The sequence below is a fragment of the Oryx dammah genome, unplaced genomic scaffold (assembly GCF_014754425.2).
Source record: "Oryx dammah isolate SB20612 unplaced genomic scaffold, SCBI_Odam_1.1 HiC_scaffold_27, whole genome shotgun sequence".
In the NCBI taxonomy this organism is placed as follows: Eukaryota; Metazoa; Chordata; class Mammalia; order Artiodactyla; family Bovidae; genus Oryx; species Oryx dammah.
Window position 1 is genome coordinate 96199494 of NW_024070211.1, and position 23444 is coordinate 96222937.

Here is a 23444-nt window from a genome sequence, read left to right on the forward strand (position 1 = left end):
TGTCCACTGATCTATGCACTCTAACATGTTTTCTAGAATTCTTTCGGGAAGATTAAGAGCCTTTGCCCAGATAAATGCTCAGCAAAAGGAAGAAAGAGAGAGAGAGAAAAAAAGTCAAATCAATATTTAGCTGTTCATACAACACACAGTGGCTTTCTTAGTGTAATGGAAGGCCAGGCTGGTATCTACCCTCACAAGAAATAGCAGTAATAAAAATATCACTTCACTTAAAAAGCCCCTATGGCAGTTACAACTAGAAATTCTACAACCAAGCTCTGCTAATATAATATAGAAAACTGAAAAAAAGTCATTCTTATAAATGAAACTAACACCTTGGTAGATTATATTCTCTAGCGCCAAATAGACCACTATTTTAGAATGTGAATTTCAAACTGGTTTCATTATTACTGTTAATACTTACTCATATCACTCTTCATATTAGTAAAACGCTCCTTAGATCATTATATCCATTCACAGAAAATATGAACCATATAACCATTTACTTAAAAAAAAACAACTCAGCTTTGCACATTAAATACACACACACACACACAACTGACTTCTCACACAGTTTGTATAACTGCTGCTTCTCTGCTATTGAAAACCAGAGATAGTCTTGCATTCACTGAAAAAGTATTACCAGTGTGGTAATTTACTGTCTATTCAGAAGAATAAGGCTTTGATGAGAAAATGGTCAGAGAACATAGGGGTTAGATGAACAACTATCAGGTTAAGAACAAATCAAATAACTTGTATGTAATGTCTTCATGTCAAAGATGATTAATATGTAGCTGAATTAACTTGGGATAGGTAACTCTAACTCCCACTTTAGTACTCTTGCCTGGAAAACCCCATGGAGGGAGGAGCCTGGTGGGCTGCAGTCCATGGGGTCACGAAGAGTCTGGCATGACTGAGCGACTTCACTTTCACTTTTCACTCTCATGCATTGGAGAAGGAAATGGCACCCCACTCCAGTACTTTTGCCTGGAAAATCCCATGCACGGAGGAGCCTGGTGGGCTGCCATCTATGGGGTCACACAGAGTCGGACATGACTGAAGTGACTTAGCAGCGGCAGCAGGTAACTCTGAAGTCTCTTAGTATACCAGGAACTTCCTATTTTCCAGGTGTTTTAAATTCTTCTCAATTTTAACCTGAGAAATAAAATAATGAGTGGGCTTAGGAATTCACGCCGTTTTACTTTTCCTTACAGAGAACAAACTGACTGAAAGACAGCCACGGAAAGGCTCCAGAGAGTTCTCTCTGCCTCTCTCTCAATAATCTTGTGTGTGCAAAGTGTTGTACTTCAGTAGCTACTCAGATCTATTTTTGGCAAAAGAAAGGGTGTAAATACATTATTATTTTAAAAAGTAATCTGAATACAGTCAGAATTTACACGTCAGACAAATTCACTACTCCCATTTCCTTCAGTTCAGTTCAGTTCAGTTCAGTTCAGTCGCTCAGTCGTGTCTGACTCTTTGCAACCCCATGAATCGCAGCACACCAGGCCTCCCTGTCCATCACCAACTCCCAGAGTTCACCCAAACTCATGTCCATTGAGTCGGTGATGCCATCCAGCTGTCTTATCCTCTGTCGTCCCCTTCTCCTCCTGCCCCCAATCCCTCCCAGCATCAGGGTCTTTTCCAATGAGTCAACTCTTCGCATAAGTTGGCCAAAGTATCGGAATTTCAGCTTCAGCATCAGTCCTTTCAGTGAGCACCCAGGACTGATCTCCTTTATGATGGACTGGAGGGAATAATATAAACCCAAATTATCTTTTTCAATAGTTGCCTCTTCAAAAAACATTAAAAAAATAAAAGTACATGGGAGTTACAAGAAATATATTTTGTGTAGAGCAAGGTTAATACATATTTTTATCTCTTCCCTCTAGCTTCTTTTTGGATATTTCTTTTCTCATCTCTTTTGGGTAAATCTCATGTCTTCATGATCCTTCAATATGAATAAAGAGGGAAAGCCATTCAATTATGTCTGTTTTTTTAAGTAGTAAAAGATCCTATTTAAAAGGAGCCAAGTGTAAACATGATTAATACAAACACAATGAAACAAACATAGTTTAGAGTAACATTTAAAGTATATAAACACCCGTGTGTGCGTGTGTGCTAAGTTGCTTCAGTCATGTTCAACTCTTTGCAACCCTATGGGCTGTAGCCCTCCAGGCCCCTCTGTCCATGGGATTCTCTGGGCAAAAATGAGTGGGTTGCCATGCCCTCCTCCAGGGGATCTTCCCGACCCAGGGATCGAACCCACAATATAAGTACCTAGGTGCAGTTAAATACTTCATTTGCTGAAGATTAATTATTTTAATTTGCTACCTTTGCTGTTTAACGTAACTTTGGTTCTTTTCTTCTGTCATCCTCCTCAAGTGTAAATAGAATTAATTCAATCCATACGTTTTGATTTAGACTTTTGTCTTAAAGTTAGGGCTCTCCTGGTGGCTCAGACGGTAAAGAATCTGCCTGCGGTGTGAGGGACACCAGGTTTGATCCCTGGGTTGGGAAGATCCTCTGGAGAAGGGAATGGCAACCCACTCTGGTATTCTTGCCTGGAGAATTCCATGGACAGAGGAGCCTGGCAGGCTACAGCCCACGGAGTCGCAAAGAGTCGGACACAGCTGAGCGATTTCACTCACTCACTGAAACTTATCCTCCCCTCTTTCTGTTCCTTCGAGCCTTTGATTGCATCTGAGTTCCTTGGAGTTCCTGGGAAGGCCTTGTGTGTGCTGGGTGGCACACACCCCTCTTTCCCACAGTTGTTCTCCACTATCCGATTTTGAGGACGTGGTCTTCCCTCACCATGAACAACTTTCCGAGCTACAAATCTCAAGCTATCTCCTCCTCTGAATTCTGTTTGAATTTCACACATACTGAACTTGAAATTTCTGAGACACCACAAGGGCCTGATCTTGTCATCTCTTATTGAGATCATTCTTCTGGCTGTAATAACAGTTAAAAAACAGAGAGCAGGGCCACCCGGAAACAAGGTGAAACCAAGTCGCAGGAATCTGAAGCAGAACTAACAAAGTGACAGGAACATAGAAGGCTATTGAGTAGTAGAGAGCTGGGCAGAAGAAAAATTCCCTAATTTCCACCTCTACTATCTGATTTAATATAAAAATTGTGCCTTGCTAGGATTGGGCAGAGGCATGTGTTAAAACAAGGTGTCATAAATGTTTCCCTAACTCACGAGAGATGCATAGCACTTAGTGTAGGGTAGTCAGTCTGCGTGAGAAGATCTCTGTCAGCATGTGAGGCCTGAAGTCAGCCTTTGGGATGGTTAAGTTACCCCAGACCTTCAAAGCCATCCTCTGCGTCCACAGGAGGGGACCTCTGCAAGGGCAGGAGGAAGCAGTGGCCACTAAGGCACTGAGTGCCTCTCTCCTGTCCAGCGGGTTGTGACCACTTCCATTGCTTTTAGGTTTCCTTATGTCCAGAATCCTTGTGTCCAAAATAAAACAGGAGTCCTCCAGAAAATTCTGTACCATTGTAGCACTGAGGACCGCTTGGATCCACCTGGGTAGTCTCTGTATGTACAATTGATTAATCTATGAAAGGGAAACTAGGAAAAGCCTTGTTTTCCCTCAATGTGTGAGCTATGACAGCTTCTGAAGAAATGTTGGGAAATGGCTTAAAAAGCAGTAGTTAAATTTTCACTTCATGTTTCTTCTGCTGAAGCTTTGCCTCCCAAAACTTCAGGGCTTGTTGACCAGCCTACATTTCACCTCACACCTTTGAGTCCGTCCAGGAATCTGATTCTATCAGCAGGGCTTCCGGTCTGTACTTTATCACTCTTAGTAGGTTTTAATAAATCTTCTTCCCAGAAGTTTGTAAAAAACCCCAAGATGTGAAAAAAAAGAAAACAATTTCCATGTAAACACTGGTGAGCTTCCTGATTCCTGATTCTTGGAAAGGAGTTGACTGGATGTTGACATGTGTTACTTTGGAATTGAAGTGTGTCTGTTATAGGTCTAGGCCTATGCTGTGTTATTGCCATGTCTGTGTAGACTGTAAAAATGTGTATCAGCACTTTCTAAGATTTTCTTTTCTTCAGTTTTGACTTTCTTCATCAGGATTGGCCTTAATGTATTATTAGTCTTGAGATATTTGGAAGGACTGAAAAGAAAGCATTTGTACAGCAAGTTGAAATAAAGTGTTGATTCATACCTTTCTAGTTAGAATAGTATTCTTAGTTGTTTTTTTTTTCCTGTGACTAGCAATTTTATTTATTTATATATCTATTTTTGTTGTTGTTTAGTTGCTAAGTCACATCTGACTCTTTTGCGACCCTGTGCCTGCCCTGCCCCTCTGTCCATGGGATTTTCCAGGGAAGAACACTGAAGTGGGTAGCCATTTCCTTCTCCAGGGAATCTTCCTAACCCAAGGATTGAACCCGGTGTCCATTGCAGGTGGAATCTTTACCACTGAGCTACCAGGGCTTCCCTGAGCCATATATTGCTGCTGCTGCTGCTGCTAAGTCAGTTCAGTCGTGTCTGACTCTGTGCAACCCCATAGATGGCAGCCCACCAGGCTCCCCCGTCCCTGGGATTCTCCAGGCAAGAACACTGGAGTGGGTTGCCATTTCCTTTTCCAATGCATGAAAGTGAAAAGTGAAAGTGAAGTTGCTCAGTCATGTCCAACTCTTTATGACCCCATGGACTGCAGCCTACCAGGCTCCTCTGTTCATGGGATTTTTCCAGGCAAGAGTACTGGAGTGGGGCGCCATCGCCTTCTCCGGAGCCATATATTAGCACCATGTAAAAACCAGGCAATTTGATAGATCCTGGAGATACACAGAATAACACAAAAGGTTTCTTTTCCTCCAAAAGCTCTGTGGAGAATGCAGACAGTGAAGTCAATGGTTTGCAGTATATGTGAGAAATTCTATAAGAGGCATATACCTAAGGTGGTTTGGAGGACTGAGAAAAACTTCCACGAGGAAGCAATACTTTTCCAAATTTTAAAAGAGCAGCATAGCCTGGTGAGGCCAGTGGGGAAGGATATGGGGGAACATTGTGGCGAAAGGCAAGAAGGCACGCAGGAGTACAGGAAGCCGTTGTAAGGGAGAGTGAGCACCGGGGGAGTGGAGGTGTGGAGTGACAAACACCGCCAGGGTCTGAAGGGCCGGGTATGCCCTGCTAAGAGTTAACTTTGAAATGTGTGGGCAGTGGGCATCTAGGGAGTGAAAACAGCATTTGATGCAGGGAACTCAGATTCTAGGGACCCTATTTGGTTAGTGGCTGAATCTTGAATGGGGCTTCCATGTGGCTCAGACGGTAAAGAATCTGCTATGCTATTTTGGAGAAACCCAGGCGGAAAGTGGGTGAAGGCATAGGAAAGAGAAGGTATAATACATGTAGCAGTATCCATCTCTTTGCTCACAGTTCCCGGATACCTCCAGTATTCACCAACTAGGCTTTCTTACATTTTTGATAGCTGTCTGTGGCTCGACCTTTTCACTTACTGTGTGCCAACTCTTTCTGGTCTTTTGTTCAATTGTCCTCAGTTTGGAAGTGAGTTAATAAAGCAGTGTCACGGGTTTTACAAATTCTGTTTTAAGAAAAATCTCGAGTTTTAAAAACTCAAGTAACGTGGGCTTTAAAAAATCTGTAATTGTCCAACTGGCTTATGTCAACATTTTGGAAAGAATATCAGTCTTTAAATCAGTGTAAGAGATGTAAACCCTTGGGGGAGGGAAGGATGCCTGGTGCATGCATGCTAATTTTGTACTTCCCCAGGTGGAACAGAGAGAGGAATAGCCAAAGCTATAGATAGAACAAAAGGGATGTCAACTGCAACCTGGGCTCAGTTTGGGCTTAGCTTGCCTCACTAATTCCATGTCAGAACGTCAGTGGTTTACTTATTTATTTCTAACCTGTATCATATTAAGATCTTACTTTGACAAATCGCATTTTGAGTTATAGTCTGTGCTTTTGGCGTGTGCTTTAATGGTATTAGCCAACTCTAGACACATACTGAATTCATTATGTACCTTATGTATGTACGTAGTAATACTTCCTTTTAATGAACATACGGTCACGTCAAAGTGCTGTAAAGGTTGTTTTACAAAAGCGTCTCTGTGCAGTGCTCCTCAGAAGTTTTGAGACGTATGTTAAGTTTAAGCCTAATATGCTGCATGTTAAGTTGTATTTTAATGGAGTACTATATTATAATTTGACCTCTCCTTAAGGTAAAGAGTCTGTTTGGGTCTTTGATTCTTAGCCTTAGGTTTGTAACTAGAATTGAATATTTTTGACATTTAAAGTTTTTATTTGTGACCAGGTGAACCTAAAGCCCGTAAAGTAAGACTGACTTTGAATTTGCATCCTGAACTATGGTATTGATAAAGGGTGGATGAGTGACTTTTCCTTATTCTCTATGGGCAGTAAGAAGAATCTCCTCTTAGAGATAGCTTTATGTGGCAGCACTAAACCTTGGCTAGATCTGCTAAACTGTTTTTTACCCTCAAATAATGAACACCCCTCAGTAACTCGAGGGCAGGGCCAGGTTGGTAGGAGCAGAGAAGTGAACCAGGAACAGGTAGGCTCAAGGTCTAGCCTGTCCATGAGCAGTCTTCTGAGGGGCGTGCTCATAGTCCTAACCACCTGTCTCAGCTGGTTTGGCAACCCCAGAAATCCCGGTCCTCATCAGTGTGCAGGAGACTGATGGTGAGTCTGAGCAGGGAAGCAGTTTTCTCAGGAAAGTGATGCTCCATAAAGTCAAGTGCATTCTGGGGGTTCTTTGGGAGAATGGGTTTCTATGGAGGACACTAGGCATCTCCTCGAAATAGAGGGAGAAAAGTGAGTTCTTGAAAGAAGGGCTAGGCACAATGTCAGAACTCCAGGGAAGCAAGCTGAGATGAGTGCAGCAGGAATGTAAGGTCCAAGTCAGATACTGGGCCGGGACTCTTGTGTTTGGTGTATGTGGCGTAAGAGACTGTAGCCCGGAAAATACCATAATCCCCTTGTCTAGGGATTCCTGGTAGGCAAATACCAGTTTGAGGGCAGATTCTATCTCTGGAGGACTGGAACTCCTCATATATTGGCAAGTACCATCAGGATTAACTCAGGGACTGCTTAGGGCTGAGCCTGCAAGTTTATCTACAAGGTTATAAGTGATTATAGTTGGGTGAGGGTAACTTGACCATCTCAGATGGAAACTAGTATGACCTTTCTTTGACAGTAACCACTGTCTAGCATTTCCGGGAAGACTTTGAGAACTGCTAGGAATATGGGCAAGAAACTCTTCTCACTGGAGCAGGGTATTGTTTTTAATTTCCATTTTAAAATGAAAGTGAAAATATTAGTGACAGTTATGGTATGTCCCAGCCCTGTATCTAAACGTTAAGAGTAAAACTAATAAATATATTTTCAATTCAGTGTGGTATTGTATAATCTCTAACTTTATTTTTTTTTATATTATAGGAAATTATTAGAGATGTGAGGGTGTGGTTATTTGCTTTTAGTTAGTTTTTTTTTTTTTTTTTTTTTTTTACATGTGAGTCTTGCTTCATGTTACCATGCTCCAGAATTTCAGAAAGCAAGGGAAAATTTTTTGACATTCATTGAAACCTTTTTGAAAAAACTTGTTTTAATGGTACTCTGCCTTGCCACATGTTATCAAACTTGCCACACCAATAAAACATTGTTTAGAACATTTGGTTGTTCTAAACATTGTTTGGTTATTTAGAATGCCCTCTCTGGGGGAAAGAACAAACTGACTATAGATTTAATCAAGTACAAAAAGATATTTCCAATATTCTACACAGTTTGATTCATACCTGCACTCAATAAATATTTAAGAGCTTAAACAAGACTCAATAAATAGGCTTTAGCCTCATTTCTGATAAACTCTTACATAAAGGACAATAGAGAATGAATGGCCTATATGGGTATGGCCATACCTAGAAGATTTAAAGCATATTTAACAGACAACAATTATTCTTTGCTTTAAAAACAATTTAAAGCTGCCTTCCCATTATTATTGATATATCCAACTAATTTAAAGACAGTTTTTTAAAATATCATCTAATCCAATGTCCAAATTCAAATTTTGTATGAGATGTAGGTTAGCCAGCTCGAAGCTGAAGGTTAGAACAATGAAACAAAACTTTTCTATGCATGTGTCAGGAAGTGGATTCTTGTCTTTTACTTAAAGTGAACATTTTCAAATTAGATAATAGAATGCAGTTATCTAATTTAATTTTTTAGTCTTCTGAACAATCATCCTGAACCATCAATCAGTTACAACTCAAGTTACTTTCTCAAAGTAGATCTTTTTCTGTTTGTGTCTAGTCTTTTTTTTTTATCCTTTGTGTTCATCTTTCCAGAAGAGCAAATCTGTTTGCTTTAAAAATATGGCTGAGCATCTGGCATAGTATTTGATGTATGCAGTTGCAAAATTGACATAATTTCATTGATGACTATTAATACATTGTATATAAACTTCCTGTTTTTTTTTTTTTTTTTTAATCTGAGAGATGTCAGATATTCTACTAGCTGTTAGGGAGTAGGTAATGACATTAAAAGAAGAGCCCTGTCAAGCTGTTTCTCACAGTATTTATACCTTAGTCTTCTGCCTGAGCACATGATCTTGGCTGTAAAGATTCACAATATCTATTTTTTCACTTCTCTCAGAGTGATAAGGCTCTGCTATATCAATTGGCACTAGGACTATGCCTGCACTGCAGGAGACCAGGGTTCAATCCCTGGGTTGGGAAGATACCCTGGAGAAGGGAATAGCAACCCACTCCAGTACTCTTGGACTCCCCCAGTGGCTCAGACAGTAAAGCGTCTGTCTGCAACGCAGGAGACCTGGGTTCAATCCCTGGGTCGGGAAGATCCCCTGGATAAGGAAATGGCAATCCACTCCAGTACTATTGCCTGGAAAATCCCATGGACAGAGGAACCTGGTAGGCAACAGTCCATGGGGTCACAAAGAGTTGGACACGACTGAGCGACTTCACTTTCCAGTACTCTTGGCTGGGAAATCCCAGGGACAGAGGAGCCTGGAGGGCTACATGGGGTCACAAGAATCAGACATGACTTAGCAACTAAACCATGCTCTAACCCGATCATTTCAGGGAAAGTGGCAAAGAAGTTGGTGTTAACTCTGAGATGTGCCCAGCGATCACGTGGGTCTGTGAAGTGGTGTGTACTGGACTTGGGCGTTCTGGATCTCCAGGCCCAGTGTTCTGCCTGGGCTGAGAGTTAGCCTGCTTTTCATGCTCACATGAGAGTGCACATTCTTTTCAATCAGGACGTTGTGCCCTGGTCAGACTGATTTGATAACAACTTGATAAGGTGTGGAATCTTCCTGTGATTAGAGGGAGAAATCCGATAAGATACACTACTCACTTGCAACAGATAAAGCTTCTCAAAAGACTGCTTCCAGTTAGAATTCCCCAGCTGGTCCTTAGGACACGGTTCATGTATTTATTATGTAGCTCACACTCGGAATCACCCCTGGGGCAGGTGGAGCTATTTCAGCGGGTTTGTGAAAAGTTGTGTGCATGTGCTCACACATGAATGAGGAAACAGAGCCTGGGAGGTGGTTCTGGGTAAACGAAAGGATTTGCTTACTCACTTTGGCCAATCCTTTTATGAGAGGTCGATTGTTCCCTCTTGAAGCCTTTCCTTTCCTTCCTTACAGAATTTGGTTCTCAGTTGGCTTATTTGACATTTTGTGATGGCAGCTTATAAAATTGGTAGAGCTGGAAGGAACCAGAGAGATCCTGAAGTGCCACTCTGTGGTTCGAGCAGTGAGGAAACTGAGGCACAGGGCTTGGTACTAGGCCCAGGCTTTTAGTTACAAGCAAAAGACTCAATCGGTAAAGAATCTGCCTGCAATGCAGGAGACCTGGGTTTGATTCCTGAATTAGGAAGATTCCCCTGGAGGAGGAGGAAATGGCAACCCACTCCAGTGTTATTGCCTGGGAAATCCCACAGACAGAGGAGTCTGGCAGGCTACAGTCTGTGGGGTCGCAAGAGTTGGAACACAACTTAACAACTAAACCATCAAAAGAAAAAGAAATTGGGCTGACTTAAGGAGAAAAGAACTTTTTGAGAGGACCTTGAACAAGAGACAGAAATCCTGGGAAAGCTTCTGAAGACATAAATAATTGCAGCAATCAAAGCTACAGGCAAAAACCCTATCCTAGAACTGGTGCACTGAAGATGTTCATGCTGATGACTACCCCTCGTGCAGTGCGTCTGCCATCACTGTTCACATCTCTGTCTTTTTCCCCTGGAAGAGGATGTTGCTGCTGTTATTTTGCCTCCACCATCAGATTGGATGCTCCGTGTCCAGTTCTCTGGGTCACTAGCTCTAGATTGAAATCTGTGTGGAGAGCACCTGATTGGTGGAGCGGCATTAGAAGTCTGTGTCCCTGGGTGGAGGTATAGACTCTGCCTCTTACAAGGCCTTTGTAATGGGTGATGGGTGGATGTAGGAAAGCAAAAGCAAGCAAAACCCAATATCTGTTACACAAACACATCGAGTTAGTGACTCTCTGAGGCATTAGAACTTGGGCCTTTTGACTTTTCTCATTTTATAGCAAGAGTTGACTTCCTTTGCAAAAACTGGCAGAGGATCCCCATTTTTAAAGGAAAGTGAAGTCCTCTGGATGAAGACTTGGTGATTCTAATACTTTGAAACACTCTGTTATCCTGTCAATGCAGTTTTTCTTTTGGATTGGAAACCATTCTCCTAAATTCCTGTCCTTTGTGGCACCCAGAAAAGAATATTTGCTCATTAGTGGTAAAATGTGGAGAGAGAGAAAAAAAAAAGAGAAACAAAAAGCATTGTTCAGGAAGTGCAGAGGTTAGAGATTAGTTGACACATTTCAGGAAAAGTTTGCCGGGTTGATGAGCAGAAACTATTTAGAATTAGAAAATGTACTGAGCTTTTTGTTTGTTTTTATTTTTTAAGAATTTTGAGCAGTAGCAATACATTTCAATTAAGGTACAAAATGATCTTGACTTTTCAGTACATTTTTTAACCTTTTAATAATAATAGTTAATATTTACTGAGAACTGTGATGTCAGGTAGAGTAGGAAATGGCAACCTACTCCCATGTTCTTCCCTGGAAAATTTCATCAACAGATGAGCCTGGCAGGCTATAGCCTATGGGGTCGCCAAGAGTCAGACAGGACTGAGCACATGATGTCATAACATGCATTCTGCCTCACTCCTCACCCTCTGTCAATCCCACTGTTATCCGCCCCAGATAGTGACTTGAACCTTGGATGAAGCAACTAGCATGAGGTCTCACGGTTGGTAGAGATGAGGCTTGAACTTAAGCCCACTCCTATGAAGGAAGCTTTGTGAATCTTCCTGTAACATAAAGAGAGGAAAGGAGGTGTGTCTGGAGCACTATGCTGGGTGATACTGTAGGAAAACTGCAAAGAAAGGAAAGAGAAAGGGAAAATGCTAAGAAATGAAGAGAATTTATGGAACTTGCAACCTTTCCAAGTTAGACTGTAAACTTGCTCTTGTTCTCAGAGTCTTGGGGCAGTCTTGGGCCAATCCATTTCAATCTGCTCCTCACAGTGATACTTAGCTCACTGCCTGGTGCATAATAAGGTGTTTAATAAATATTTGTTAAAGAAATAAATCTCAAGCATCCTCAAGTCAGTTACTTTGGGTTAAGATGCCGTGCATGCCACACTGCTACTCTCAGTAAAGAAAGACCCTTATCCTTGGAGGTGCTTATCAGTGACTTTGGTGCATGTCACAAACAACCAAGGAGGATGACCTGTGGCTTTAGGCCACATGATTATGTGGTCTGTCAGAGTCTCCAGAGTGTCATGCTTCCTGACTTTTCAACTGCATTTCAACCATTTTTTGGTCACATTTTCCCTTTTTCTTCCTTACAAGTATAAAAACTTATTTTTGACTTGTGCTAGAGAGAGAATTGATTGGTCTGGATAGGCATGGGAGGTGAGGGGCTTCTGCAGCATAAATGGATGTATAGACATTTTTGTACAGATGAGAGCAGATGAATCCCTGGAGCTTTCTGTTGTTTGCAGTTTAAAAGTGGTTTATTTTCATTCAAATCCAGCTAGATTCCTAAGTATCTGAAAAGTACAAAACTTACTCTTCATTAAATTTATGTAAAACTTTTTCAATAAAGGAAAGCCCTGAGGGTATAGAAACTTTATGTACTTAAATATGTCATGTGAAGGCACTTCACAGTGTTTCGTTTACATGGGGCCAGAGACCACAGATCCATGCTGATTGCTAATTATTCAGATTGTAAATAGCTTATTTGAGAACCTAGGGTGAGACAAAAGAAAGATGAAGGAACAAAAGGCCCACGATAATGAAAAGGATATTGCAATGAGAAAGGCTGGGTAGAATTATGATGTAGGTCACATTCTGTGCCTGTATTTAATTGTACCTTTGTATTTAATAATAACAATGATTACATGCTTACGGCTAACAGGTGTCATTTGCTGAGAACTCTAGTATGGATAAGTGACAGCAAATTATTTCAATTCATAAACTTTGAATATAATGCTTTTGTTTTGAATTTCACCAGTCTATACTAGAAGATATTTCCTGCAAAAATGTATATCAGCCTAGGAAGATTTTTAAACCTAATTCCTGATAAGTATATATGAAATATGAATAAAGTATAATGAAAAAAATCACTTTGCAGAGATTAATTAAATGTGGTAGTCCTAATACCACAGTCACATTTCTTGGAGTTGGTGATGGATAGGGAGGCCTGGCGTGCTGCAATTCATGGGGTCGCAAAGAGTTGGACACAACTGAGCGACTGAACTGAACTGAATGTGCAATTATATCCGAAGCTTATATGAAGCTTATATGAAGTTCAGTTCAGTTCAGTCGCTCAGTTGTGTCCAACTCTTTGTGACCCCATGAATTGCAGCACGCCAGGCCTCCCTGTCCATCACCAACTCCCAGAGTTCACTCAAACTCACGTTTATCGAGTTGGTGATGCCATCCAGCCATCTCATCCTCAGTCGTCCCCTTCTCCTCCTGCCCCCAATCCCTCCCAGCATCAGAGTCTTTTCCAATGAGTCAACTCTTTGCATGAGGTGGCCAAAGTACTGGAGTTTCAGCTTTAGCATAATAGAGATTAAAGTTTACAGGTGGTGGTCTCTGCGTTTTCAGACTTCTTGCTTATCTTGACCATTTTCCCTAACTGCCCACTTTCCCTAACTCCCCAGGGAGTTGCTCTCCCTGCCCACTGTGTTCCCTTCTGTGACCATTATTGCAGTTTGTAATTGTCTTAGTAATTTGTTTCACTTGCTTTTACCTGTCCTCCCTCTTAGACCGTGGTTCTATAGATCAGAGACCAGTGTTAGATTATTTTCCCTACTCAGTGGATCCCTAATGCCTATCATCAGGCAGATGTTTGAATAGTTTACAAAATAAGGCAAGATGTTCCATGGAATAGAAATACCATGAGTGAAAAGTCAGAGGTGTGAAAGAGCAGAGTTTTATTCAAGGATGACCACTTTATTTGGGCTTCCCAGCTGACTCAATGGTAAAGAATCCACCTGCTAATGCAAGAGACAGGATATGCAGGTTCAATCCCTAGGTCAGGAAGAATGGCTACCCACTCCAGTATACCTGCCTACAAAATTCCATGGACAGAGGAGCTTGGCAGGCTACAGTCCATGGGGCCGCAAAGAATCAGACACTACTGAGCAAATGAGCATAGTTCAGTTCAGTTCAGTTGCTCAGTCATGTTCAACTCTTTGCGACCCCATGGACTGCAGCACGCCAGGCTTCCCTGTCCATCACCAACTCCTGGAGCTTGCTCAGACTCATGTGCATTGAGTCAGGATGCCATCCAACCATCTCATCCTCTGTTGTCCCCTTCTCCTCATGCCTTCAATCTTTCCCAGCATCAGGGTCTTTTCCAATGAGTCAGTTGTTTGCATCAGGTGGCCAGAGTTTTGCAGTTTCAGCTTCAGCATCAGTCCTTCCAATGAGTATTCAGGACTGATTTCCTTTAGGATTGACTGGTTTCATCTTCTTGTAGTCCAAGTTGTGCCACAAACTAATCACTAATCTGTTTATAGTATTTCTATTAATATAGGAAAATAAATTGTATTCTTAATAGCCATCTTAGAATGCGGTCTCAAAGATTGACCTGCTTTTAAGCTGGGACTAATTTTATTAGAAAATTGGCTATATTGCCTGTGTAAGTTATGTGTGTTCACAATTCCACATAAAATTATAAAATCTGAGTTAGCATGAAAACAATTAGGAATTATTACGCATGCACTCTATAGCCCGGGAACCACAGCTGCTGGACCCACACACTGCAATTAGAGAGTAGTCCCTGCTCTCTGCACCTAGAGAAGAAGCCCATGCAGCAATGAAGACTCAGCACAGCCAAGAATAAATAAATAAATAAAATGATATTTAAAAAAAAAAAAAAGATACAGCCAGGAATGATGTGCCCAGGCTAACCTGCTTGGTACCAGGAGAATGATGAAGGCCTGTGGTGAGTCATCCCAGCAAAGCCATCCTACACCAGCTGATAGGAGAAGAGACCAGAAGAATCGCTCACCCAACCCCAGACAAGAGCCACCTAGGTAAAACACTCCAAAATCACATCTGCTAACATGCCCTTGACCAAAACAGTTTCACGTGTCTGGGTCCAGAGTCAGAATGGGAATCAACGCTGTGAAGACTTTTTGCCAACGGGCATGGATACAGGAGGGGTGAAGAATTGGGAGAACTTTTGCAGTATAGTATGTGGCTCATAAAAGCTAATCAAATCAAGATTTCCTTATAATTCTAGATCCGATAGATGAATATGATTTTTCACTTCATTTTTCTGGTGTCTTTATAAAACACTTATCTTTTGGTCTTTTTTAATCCTATGCTTTTTCAAAGCAAAGTCAGAGAAATCACAAATGAGGATAAAATTGAAGTGAAATCTTAAGATAGGTAGCTATTGAAGAGTAGCTATTACCTGGTAGGCTCAAAAGTTCATTCAGGTTTTTCCATAGCATGTCACAGAAAAACTTGAACAAACTTTTTGGCCAATGCAATGCATGCATTGTGGTAATTTCAGAGGTACCCACCTAGCTTCTCTTTGTTTATAGGATGCTGAAACCCAGAGGAATGCAGTGTATCACCTGCATTCCCCCAACCAGGTTAGTGATTCACTCAAAGCTTGCTAGCCCATTATCCCAATCCAGAGCCTTCTCTGCCGTATCTTTTGTTTTTTTAAAATAATTTTGTTTCTTTATTTATTTTTGGCTGTGCTGGGTCTTCATTGCTGCCTGGCGTTTTCTCTGGTCACAGAGAGCAGGGGCTACTCTCTAGTTGCAGGGTGTGGGTTCAGTAGTTGTGCTTCCCAGGTTCTAGGGCACAGGCTCAACAGTTGGGACAAATGGACTTAGTTGCCTCCCTAGCATGTGGGATCTTCCCAGGTCAGCGATCGAACCCGCATCCCCTGCATTGGCAGATAATTCTTATCCTCTCAGCCACCGGGGAAGGCTCTCTGCTGTGTCTTGTAAGGTATATTCTTCCTAAACTGCTTCATGTGTCTCTCTGACCCCCTCCACTTCTCACACAAATAACCATTTTTATAAATAATTTACTTTGGGGGGAGATTGCACTGTTGTTATAATTTACCTGAAAAGTATGTTCTCATTTGACTTTTTCTTTGCAAGCTTACTCATCCTACGTACTTAAACGAGAATTTAGTGATCACTTTTCACACAGATATACACACACACCTATTTTGCTCTGCCTCTACTTCACTCTTCCCATGAGAAAGGGATATTTTAAATATAATGATTCTATTAAATCAGTTTGAGTTTGTTACCTTAGCCTTTAATTACCTTTGCTGGACTGTTAAAAAGCTTCCTGAGAGAGGTCATTGTATCACTGTCAGTTTGAGACAATGAAGCATATGCCCTGTGGATTTTGTTAGAGATGGGATTAATGTTTCAGGGAGGTGTTCTTTTTCCTCCTGCATCCTTTTTCCCTCTGCTAGACTAAGTCACATGAATGCCTAACACCCAGGTCAGGGCACAGGGAGGTGGAAAGAAAGACTCTCAGCACATTTTTTTTTTAATTGCTAAAGTTATGATCACATTATTTTAATAAATATTTAATTATTTTAAGTAACCAGAGTTTTTTTTTCTAACAATTAGACTTTCTGTATGGATTTCTGGCTCCATGGATAGGTCAGTGACTATGTAAATGACCATTTAACAGTAGGCTGTACAAGAAGATTGTATGTAGAATTTCAGGGCATCATGGAATTTTAGATCTGAAGGATCAGGAAATGCCAGGTAATCTGTTGGAGTTTTCTCATATTTATACATTCTTCATACTCTTTGCACATTCAATGCTTGTTTCTCTCTCTCTCTCCCCTCCGCCTCCTTTTTTTACCAGCTATTTTGCATGTTAACTTAGTTGCCAAACTTTGAAACCCTCTAAGGAGAACGATATTGCTCTGTCTCCAAAATATTTATATTTGAGGCCTATCTTATACTAGAGAATTATATCTTAAAAGTGTTTTTCACTTTAAAATATCTCTCATGCAAGGCCATTGTGCAAGGCCATTGTGCAAGGCCATTGTGAACTAAGGCAAAATCCTTCTCTGTTACTACTGACCTTCATTCTCTTTGGCGGGTAGAGTTTACATTTTGTTTTCCTAAACAAGGAAAAGCAGTTATAGTCCCACCTCTTATGTGCTTCCTCGTGTCTGAGTTGTAAGTTCAGTACGTGCACATATGTAAGATTTCAAGTGCAAAAGGAGAACAGAGTAGGAAACAGATTTTCACAGTCCCAGTCTGGGTCCTTGCATAAGTGCCAACATAAAGCGATTCAGTGATCAGTGAATAGTCTCGTGTTGCATGGCTCTGAGGAAAAGGATTTGAGAATCCAAACTTAATATGCAGATCAGTTGGCTGGGGGAGTTGATATTATTGTTTTGCATTCCAGTAACATGCAGTGTTATCAAAAACTTTTTTCTTTAGCAGTAAAATTACAGGAGGCTTATAGATACCTTTCAGAATGTCAGGAAAAGGAGTTGGGGGAATTTAGTTAAGAATAATGAACATATACCACTTATCACAGGAAGCATACACTGTGAGCCTCTGGGTATCTCAGGGTAAAGGGTGAATTTAATATGGGTCGAGGAGTGGGAGGTCAGCCTTGAATCAAAGCAGGTACTTGAATTAAGCTTAATGACTGCAAAGATGGGGACTCTTGGGTAGAGGTGTGAACTCTTGGGCCCAGAAGAAAGTCAGGTTACTTAATTCCTCAGTTTTTATAATAACTGTGTTTGCATTTCCCAGTGAAGCACAGGGCAACTTGTGGGTTAAGTCTAGAGGGACTCATTCATATCTATTTCTCATTCTGTCTCACTTATTCAACTTAAATATGAGGGCTAGTTTGGGTTTAAGTTTAGATTTTGCATACTTCTGGGGTTTCTCTGCTTCCCTTAAGTTTATTGCCACCAACTTACTGATAAACTGCTTTTTTTTTAACTTTAGACAAAGCATTCTGTTTTATAGTTAGAGATAATACTATAAATCTATAAAGGCTATAAGATTTATATAAATCTGGAAGACTGTAAAAATCTAAGACTATAAATAAACCTGTGTATTTAACACATTGAATGGAATTTGGCTAAATTTAACACTTCCTGAATACCTGTTCTGTGCTTGGTACTAATAAGAAAGAGAAAAAGATGAAAAGTAAGACTTCCTGCCTTCCCGTGACAAGGCCGAGGAGACATGGAGATCACACAGTAATTACAGTGGAATGTTACTTCCAGGAGAACAGAAGCGTCCCCGTATCTTTCTCCCCATTAGGTTCCCTGCGTTTGTCACAGTGCCTGACTCATAACTAAGGCTTATCATTGTCTCAAGTTGATGGATACATGGATGACTAGTTTCATAAAGACTGTAGAAATGGTATGTACAAGGTACAATATGGATTCAGAAAATGGGATGAACAACTTGGCCTTGGAGGGGTTCAATACAGATAATTAAAGTCTTTACAGGGAGATATTTGAATCAGCTCATGGGAGAGAAATAGGAGTTGTCTAGAGCTTCCAGAATGGTTTTCCAGCCAAAAGAATTCATGTGAACAAAGGCAAGGAGATATGAAATGACATGGATGTTCAAGAAGTTGTAAATAATTTTTTTCAAGAATAAAGGGAGTAGAAGATTGCAGGGAGAGCCTTCATAAATAAGTGACATTTCTGATTCGAGTCAAGGCATGCTGCTGGGTATCAGGGTAAGCATGCAAAATAAAGAGCAAAGAGACTTGTTTCCACCTCACCTTTTTAACTGAGGTTCATCTTATTTACCTTCAAAAGTATTGGCACTTGGAAGCTAACAGGAGGTGTATCTTAGTTTAGGAGGTATATCTTAATATAGAAACAATAGAGCCTGATGAACTATACAAATATTGTTCCAATGAGATTCTATAATTGGAAAATATATTAAAAGAAAAATTGTGTATTTTCAAAAGTTAGTTTCATTGCTGGATGATCGTTAAATAGATATACAGTATATCACTTTACAGGGGCTTCTCTGGAGGCTCAGTGGTAAAGATTCCGCTTCAATGCAGAAGATGTGGGTTTAGTCCCTGGTGTCGGAAACATCCTCTGGAAAAGGAAATGGCAACCCACTCCAATATTCTTGCCTAGAGAATCCCATGGACAGAGGAGACTGCTGGGCTACAGTCCATGGGGTTGCAAAGAGTAGGATAACTACTTAGCGACTAAACAGTAACAACAATATGTCACTTTACAAAGGGACCTATCATTTAATAAATGAATTTCTGCCTGGTTCCTAGGAATAATGATGTCATATAGGATTTAAAATAGTTGATTTACATGTGGCTTTCTCACCCTGTGTCTAAGTTGAGGCACACTTGCATTGGTGAGAGTTTTCCTACCTTAAGAACATGACTTGGGTTTCTTGTACTACCCCTTAAATGTTTCATTGTTACGTACTAGAAAGATTCGGTGGGATGGGTACTTTTAAAACTTTAGATGTATAATCTGTTTGCATGCTTTTGACTTTATGGATCATATTTTCCAATTTTAAATGGCCACATTAATAAAAGTCAGTTTCTTAAACTTAATTTTAAATATACCTACTATTTTAATTGCACCATTAGGGTCATGCTAGGTGAAATTGATAGAAATGCTGCCCCTCTTCTCTTTCGACTTAAAGTTCAGCTGCCACTGCTGTTGTTTCCTTTCTTCTACTTTCCTTCTATTCATCTTTGGATAAAATAACTCCTTATTTTGCGTGTCGAGGTTTAATGTATGTTCTTAACTTGATAGAGACTTTAATTTTGAGGGAAGGGTCTTGGCTGATTGCATTAGTTTAGCAGTTCTAGAATAAGATGTCTGTGGGGAGGGGCAGCAGGGTCCCGTCATTGATTCTCTCTTTATAACTGTGCCCTTTTAGCTGCAGCCGATTACCAGTGGTGCTTCTGACCCGGCACAGACTGAATCACAAGGAAGAAACTTTACATAAACCATTTATACTAAATGCTTGGTATGCCGGCAACATAAATCAACAACAATATCCATTATAAATTCATCCCTTTATCAGTATTATCTTGATAGAACTGATCCCAATGTGTGGGAATTTGAACTCTGCTTCAATACATCTAGTCCTGTGTAATTAATTATTCAGGGCACAGAGAACCTGGCCCCTGCGATGTAGAGTAATTCTTCCTGGTCAGCGTTAACTCCACTGGCAATAATAAATAGAAAAAGTCTCTAGTGATGCCAGTATTTTAAAGTGATTAATCATCTTTCCCCACTTCGCCTCCCCCTCAGTTTTCTTTAACTAAGATTTTTCAGCAATAAATCTTTAACAATACAGGTAGGAATTGTTCTGTAATTAAATTTTGCCCTGCTTAATTTCTTACCTTTTATGTACGGTGAAAAACAAAAAGTTAACATTTTAAGGAGCTCTGATCGAAATTCAAACCCAGAAAACTCCTTTTATAGAATACTGAGAGATTCTCTATGGAAGATTAAGCTCTTGATTTTGAATATTAGATAGAGCACGTATTCATAAAAATTGTTAATCAACACCAGTTGGGGTGTCAAATATTCTGAAGTTTTGAATTACTTCGCTTTCATGTGTACGGGTTGTCTGTATTAGGAAAAGCCTGACATATGCATATGTTCCCAAACGGAGAGAATAATTACTTATTTCTTAACTTGCAGATGATTGATGTGAGCTCTGTAGGAAAGGGAGACTTTGCATCCTTTTGTGGTACACAAAGTGCAGTTGTGGAAGTGGCAGGTAAATGCCTGCCAGAGAATGACCGTGCATTTCCAAATCATGCCCTGTAGAGCTGGCCAGCCATCAAGTATATTCCACGTGACAGGTCCGATGTGACAGATCTGTTGTGACACACTTCCGTCCCACCCGTCTGTGGCTTGAGGTGACTCCTGTCCCTCCTCTGGTGCTTTCTCCCGCTGCAGGACAACACAACGACGCACGGATGAACCTTGCCATTGCTCTCACTGCTGCCAGGTATGGGGCTGCCACGGCCAATTACATGGAGGTCATGAGTTTGCTCAAGAAGACAGACCCCCAGACAGGGAAAGAGCGTGTGAGCGGCGCACGGTGTAAGGATGTGCTCACAGGTATGCGAAGGCTCCGGCAGGGCAGATTTCTTAGCGTCTTGCCTTGTCTGTACAATGACTGAATGATAATTTCTCTGTCACTTCTCTTTTATTGAAGCCAGATTCCAGAGTCCTATTACCTATATTCCTTATTGTCAGCGACATCTGGTTTCACATGAAAATTTTCCTTTGTGGAACCTGGCCATTTTTTTTTCCTCTTTGTGTTAAACATTAATGATGATCATGATAATAATGTCTGCAAAAGTCCCACAGCTATGAATGCTTTATGTTTTCTTTACAAAAACATATTATTAAGAAAAGTCAATAAATGTGGCAAGTTTCAAAAAGTATCCATTAGGTGACAGAGGCAGTGTGTTTACGTGCCATTCAAGTCAATCACTTTAACTTTGGTGAGATTTGCTTGCCTGTCCAGTTTTGTGGCCACGTGGGTGAAGTTTCAAAATTATGTCATTTCCTTCAAAACCACTGCTCACACTTTTGAGTTTTAAGGAGAAAGCAGCTCATTTACTCACTTTCTTCTTATTTGGCACTTTAATGCCAGGCATTTTGCAAACTAGAATGAGAGCTGAAATGAAAAAGCAGCGTGCTTTTTTTCCTGTAGTTTGGACTTGTTTTTGGTTAAATGTACTCACATGCAGGCCTGTTGTGTGGCTTCTCAATGACTCTGGTTGCCTGTATCACTCAAGTGATAATGTATACTCCACCATAAGTTAATAGATGAATTAATAATCTAAAGCATCAGTGAGCAGAGAAACAAATGGGGTGTGTGACTGACACTGCTTTCTTTCACAGGGGAGGAATTTGATGTGAGAGCCAAGTGTGTTATCAATGCCACGGGACCTTTCACAGACACTGTGCGCAAAATGGATGATAAGGACACCACAGCTATCTGCCAGCCGAGTGCTGGCGTCCACATCGTGATGCCTGGTTACTACAGGTACCCGTGTTCCCACCCATGCATCGTCACCAGAGAAGAAGGGCCGCAACAAATTGTCTACACGTATTCTTATAGCATACCTTTCTAAATAATAGATGGTCTAGCTCAGTGTTCAAAATGAGGAGAAATGACTGAAAAAAAACCTCTTCCAAAACACAAATCGCAAACCAGGCTTGAGAATTTCTTAGTTTTTATGGCAATACTCCTTTCTATGAGTTAGTGATTTGGAATCTGTTTTCGTACTTTTTTTTTCAGTGTACTCATCATCAGAGTCTAAGTCTTAGTATTTTTGAATTTTAATTTTCATGAAAACCCTAAAATTAATTTTGCAAAAATGTCCTGTAAAACACTAAATGTCCATGAAAACACTAAAAAGTCCCATTTTATAAAATACCCAGACTGGCTTCTGAAGAATCTGAAAATGAGGACCAAATTATGTTTATAAGTTTTGAAATATATTTTGAAAAATAATTTATAATTTCTGATTTATCATTTTGGCAAAGATAATCAGAGGTAGAGAAATGGGCAGGGATAGAGATGAAATAAGAACAGCTATTAATTGAAAATCCTTTAAGTGGGGTGATGCACATGAAACTGCAATTTTTATGTGCATTTGAATTTTTAGTATTTTTTATTTTTAATAAATTTGAAACAAACATGTATGATCCCAAGAAACTGATAATGATACCCCTAATGTACATTTCAAAATATCTGGGGAAAAGTTCATGTGTCCATGATGAATGTGGAACATTTTTATTCCATATATGGTCATCTAATAGGTAAACTAGTACATAATTCTGTGAAACCATGATTTATGCTCAAGGTGTTCATTAAGACATCATTCGTAGTTGAGAAATATTAAAAACCACATCAGTTTCTAACCTTAGGAGGATGGAGAAGTAAATTAGGGTGTAGCTGCACAAGGGAGTATTATATGGCCATTAAAAATTCTGAATAATTTTAGTGTCCTAAGAAAACCCTAGAGATACAGTGTTAATTTAGAGTGGAGGATACAAGATTATATGTGTAACATGATCAAGCCTTATATAAGTATCTAGAAAAAGATGAAAAGAAGTATTTTAAATACCAATGGTGATTGCCTCTAGGTGGTGTGATTATGAGTAAAAGGTTATAATTTCTAGGTAACATGCTTAGAATGGGAGTTAGCGCTTCTATATTCTAATAATTTTCCATAAAAGCCATATTTTTAATATTTGATAAAACAGATATACAGATCCATGATATTTCATTTAATATCTGCATTCTTCTAGGGTGCCATCCCACTATGTAATAGATGCTGCTGCCTTATTAGTTAGTTTTCCACTAAGTCTTCTTGAAGAGGAGTCCAAGATATTGTACCAAGCACACTTCTAATGAGAAAGATATCACACTTCTACCAAGAAGAATATTAACAAAATTTCGTATCCACCAGCTTCCAAGGTTTCTTTGTCGTTTTCTAAATGTCGACATATAATTAGTAGACAGTCATTAGTGTTTTCACTTAGAACTGTAGAGACCATGGTGCTCCCCATCTCAATAATAAAACCTTATGCAGTGGTGCTTCATAGAGTTTTAAAAACTGTTAAGCAGAAGTTTAGTTCAAATGAAAAGGAGAGAAGTAAATATATGTACACGTTGCAAATGTTTCTTGTATATAGAGGTTTTCAAAAATAGTTTCAGGCACAATTATAGGCATTTATTTTGTGTTGGATAAAAATTTGCAAGGTCAGCTAGTTTGTAAGTTTTGGGGAGCATGTTTTTTTAACATCTGTTAGAGTACAGATGTAGTACCTGAAGCATCACCACAACCCTTACATTTGCTTAGATCTTACTTGAGCATGGTGTTTCATGTGTTCTTTA

General features: G+C 40.1%; 1 protein-coding gene and 1 long non-coding RNA gene across 4 annotated transcripts in view; one reads left to right on the forward strand and one right to left on the reverse strand.

Annotated features, from left to right (window-relative positions):
* Positions 1-23444, forward strand: part of GPD2 (glycerol-3-phosphate dehydrogenase 2) — a 149294-nt gene that overhangs the window by 92765 nt on the left and 33085 nt on the right. For all 3 annotated transcript variants that reach the window (XM_040229114.1, XM_040229113.1, XM_040229115.1), the window contains exons 7-8: positions 20483-20647; positions 21440-21584. In XM_040229114.1, coding sequence (XP_040085048.1) covers positions 20483-20647; positions 21440-21584 — 310 coding nt within the window. The remainder of the gene's footprint in view (positions 1-20482; positions 20648-21439; positions 21585-23444) is intronic.
* Positions 153-18317, reverse strand: LOC120854815. The gene is made up of 3 exons (XR_005719069.1): positions 18307-18317; positions 5812-5816; positions 153-238 (listed from the first exon to the last, which is right to left on the reverse strand). It is a non-coding gene; the product is annotated as an uncharacterized LOC120854815 (long non-coding RNA).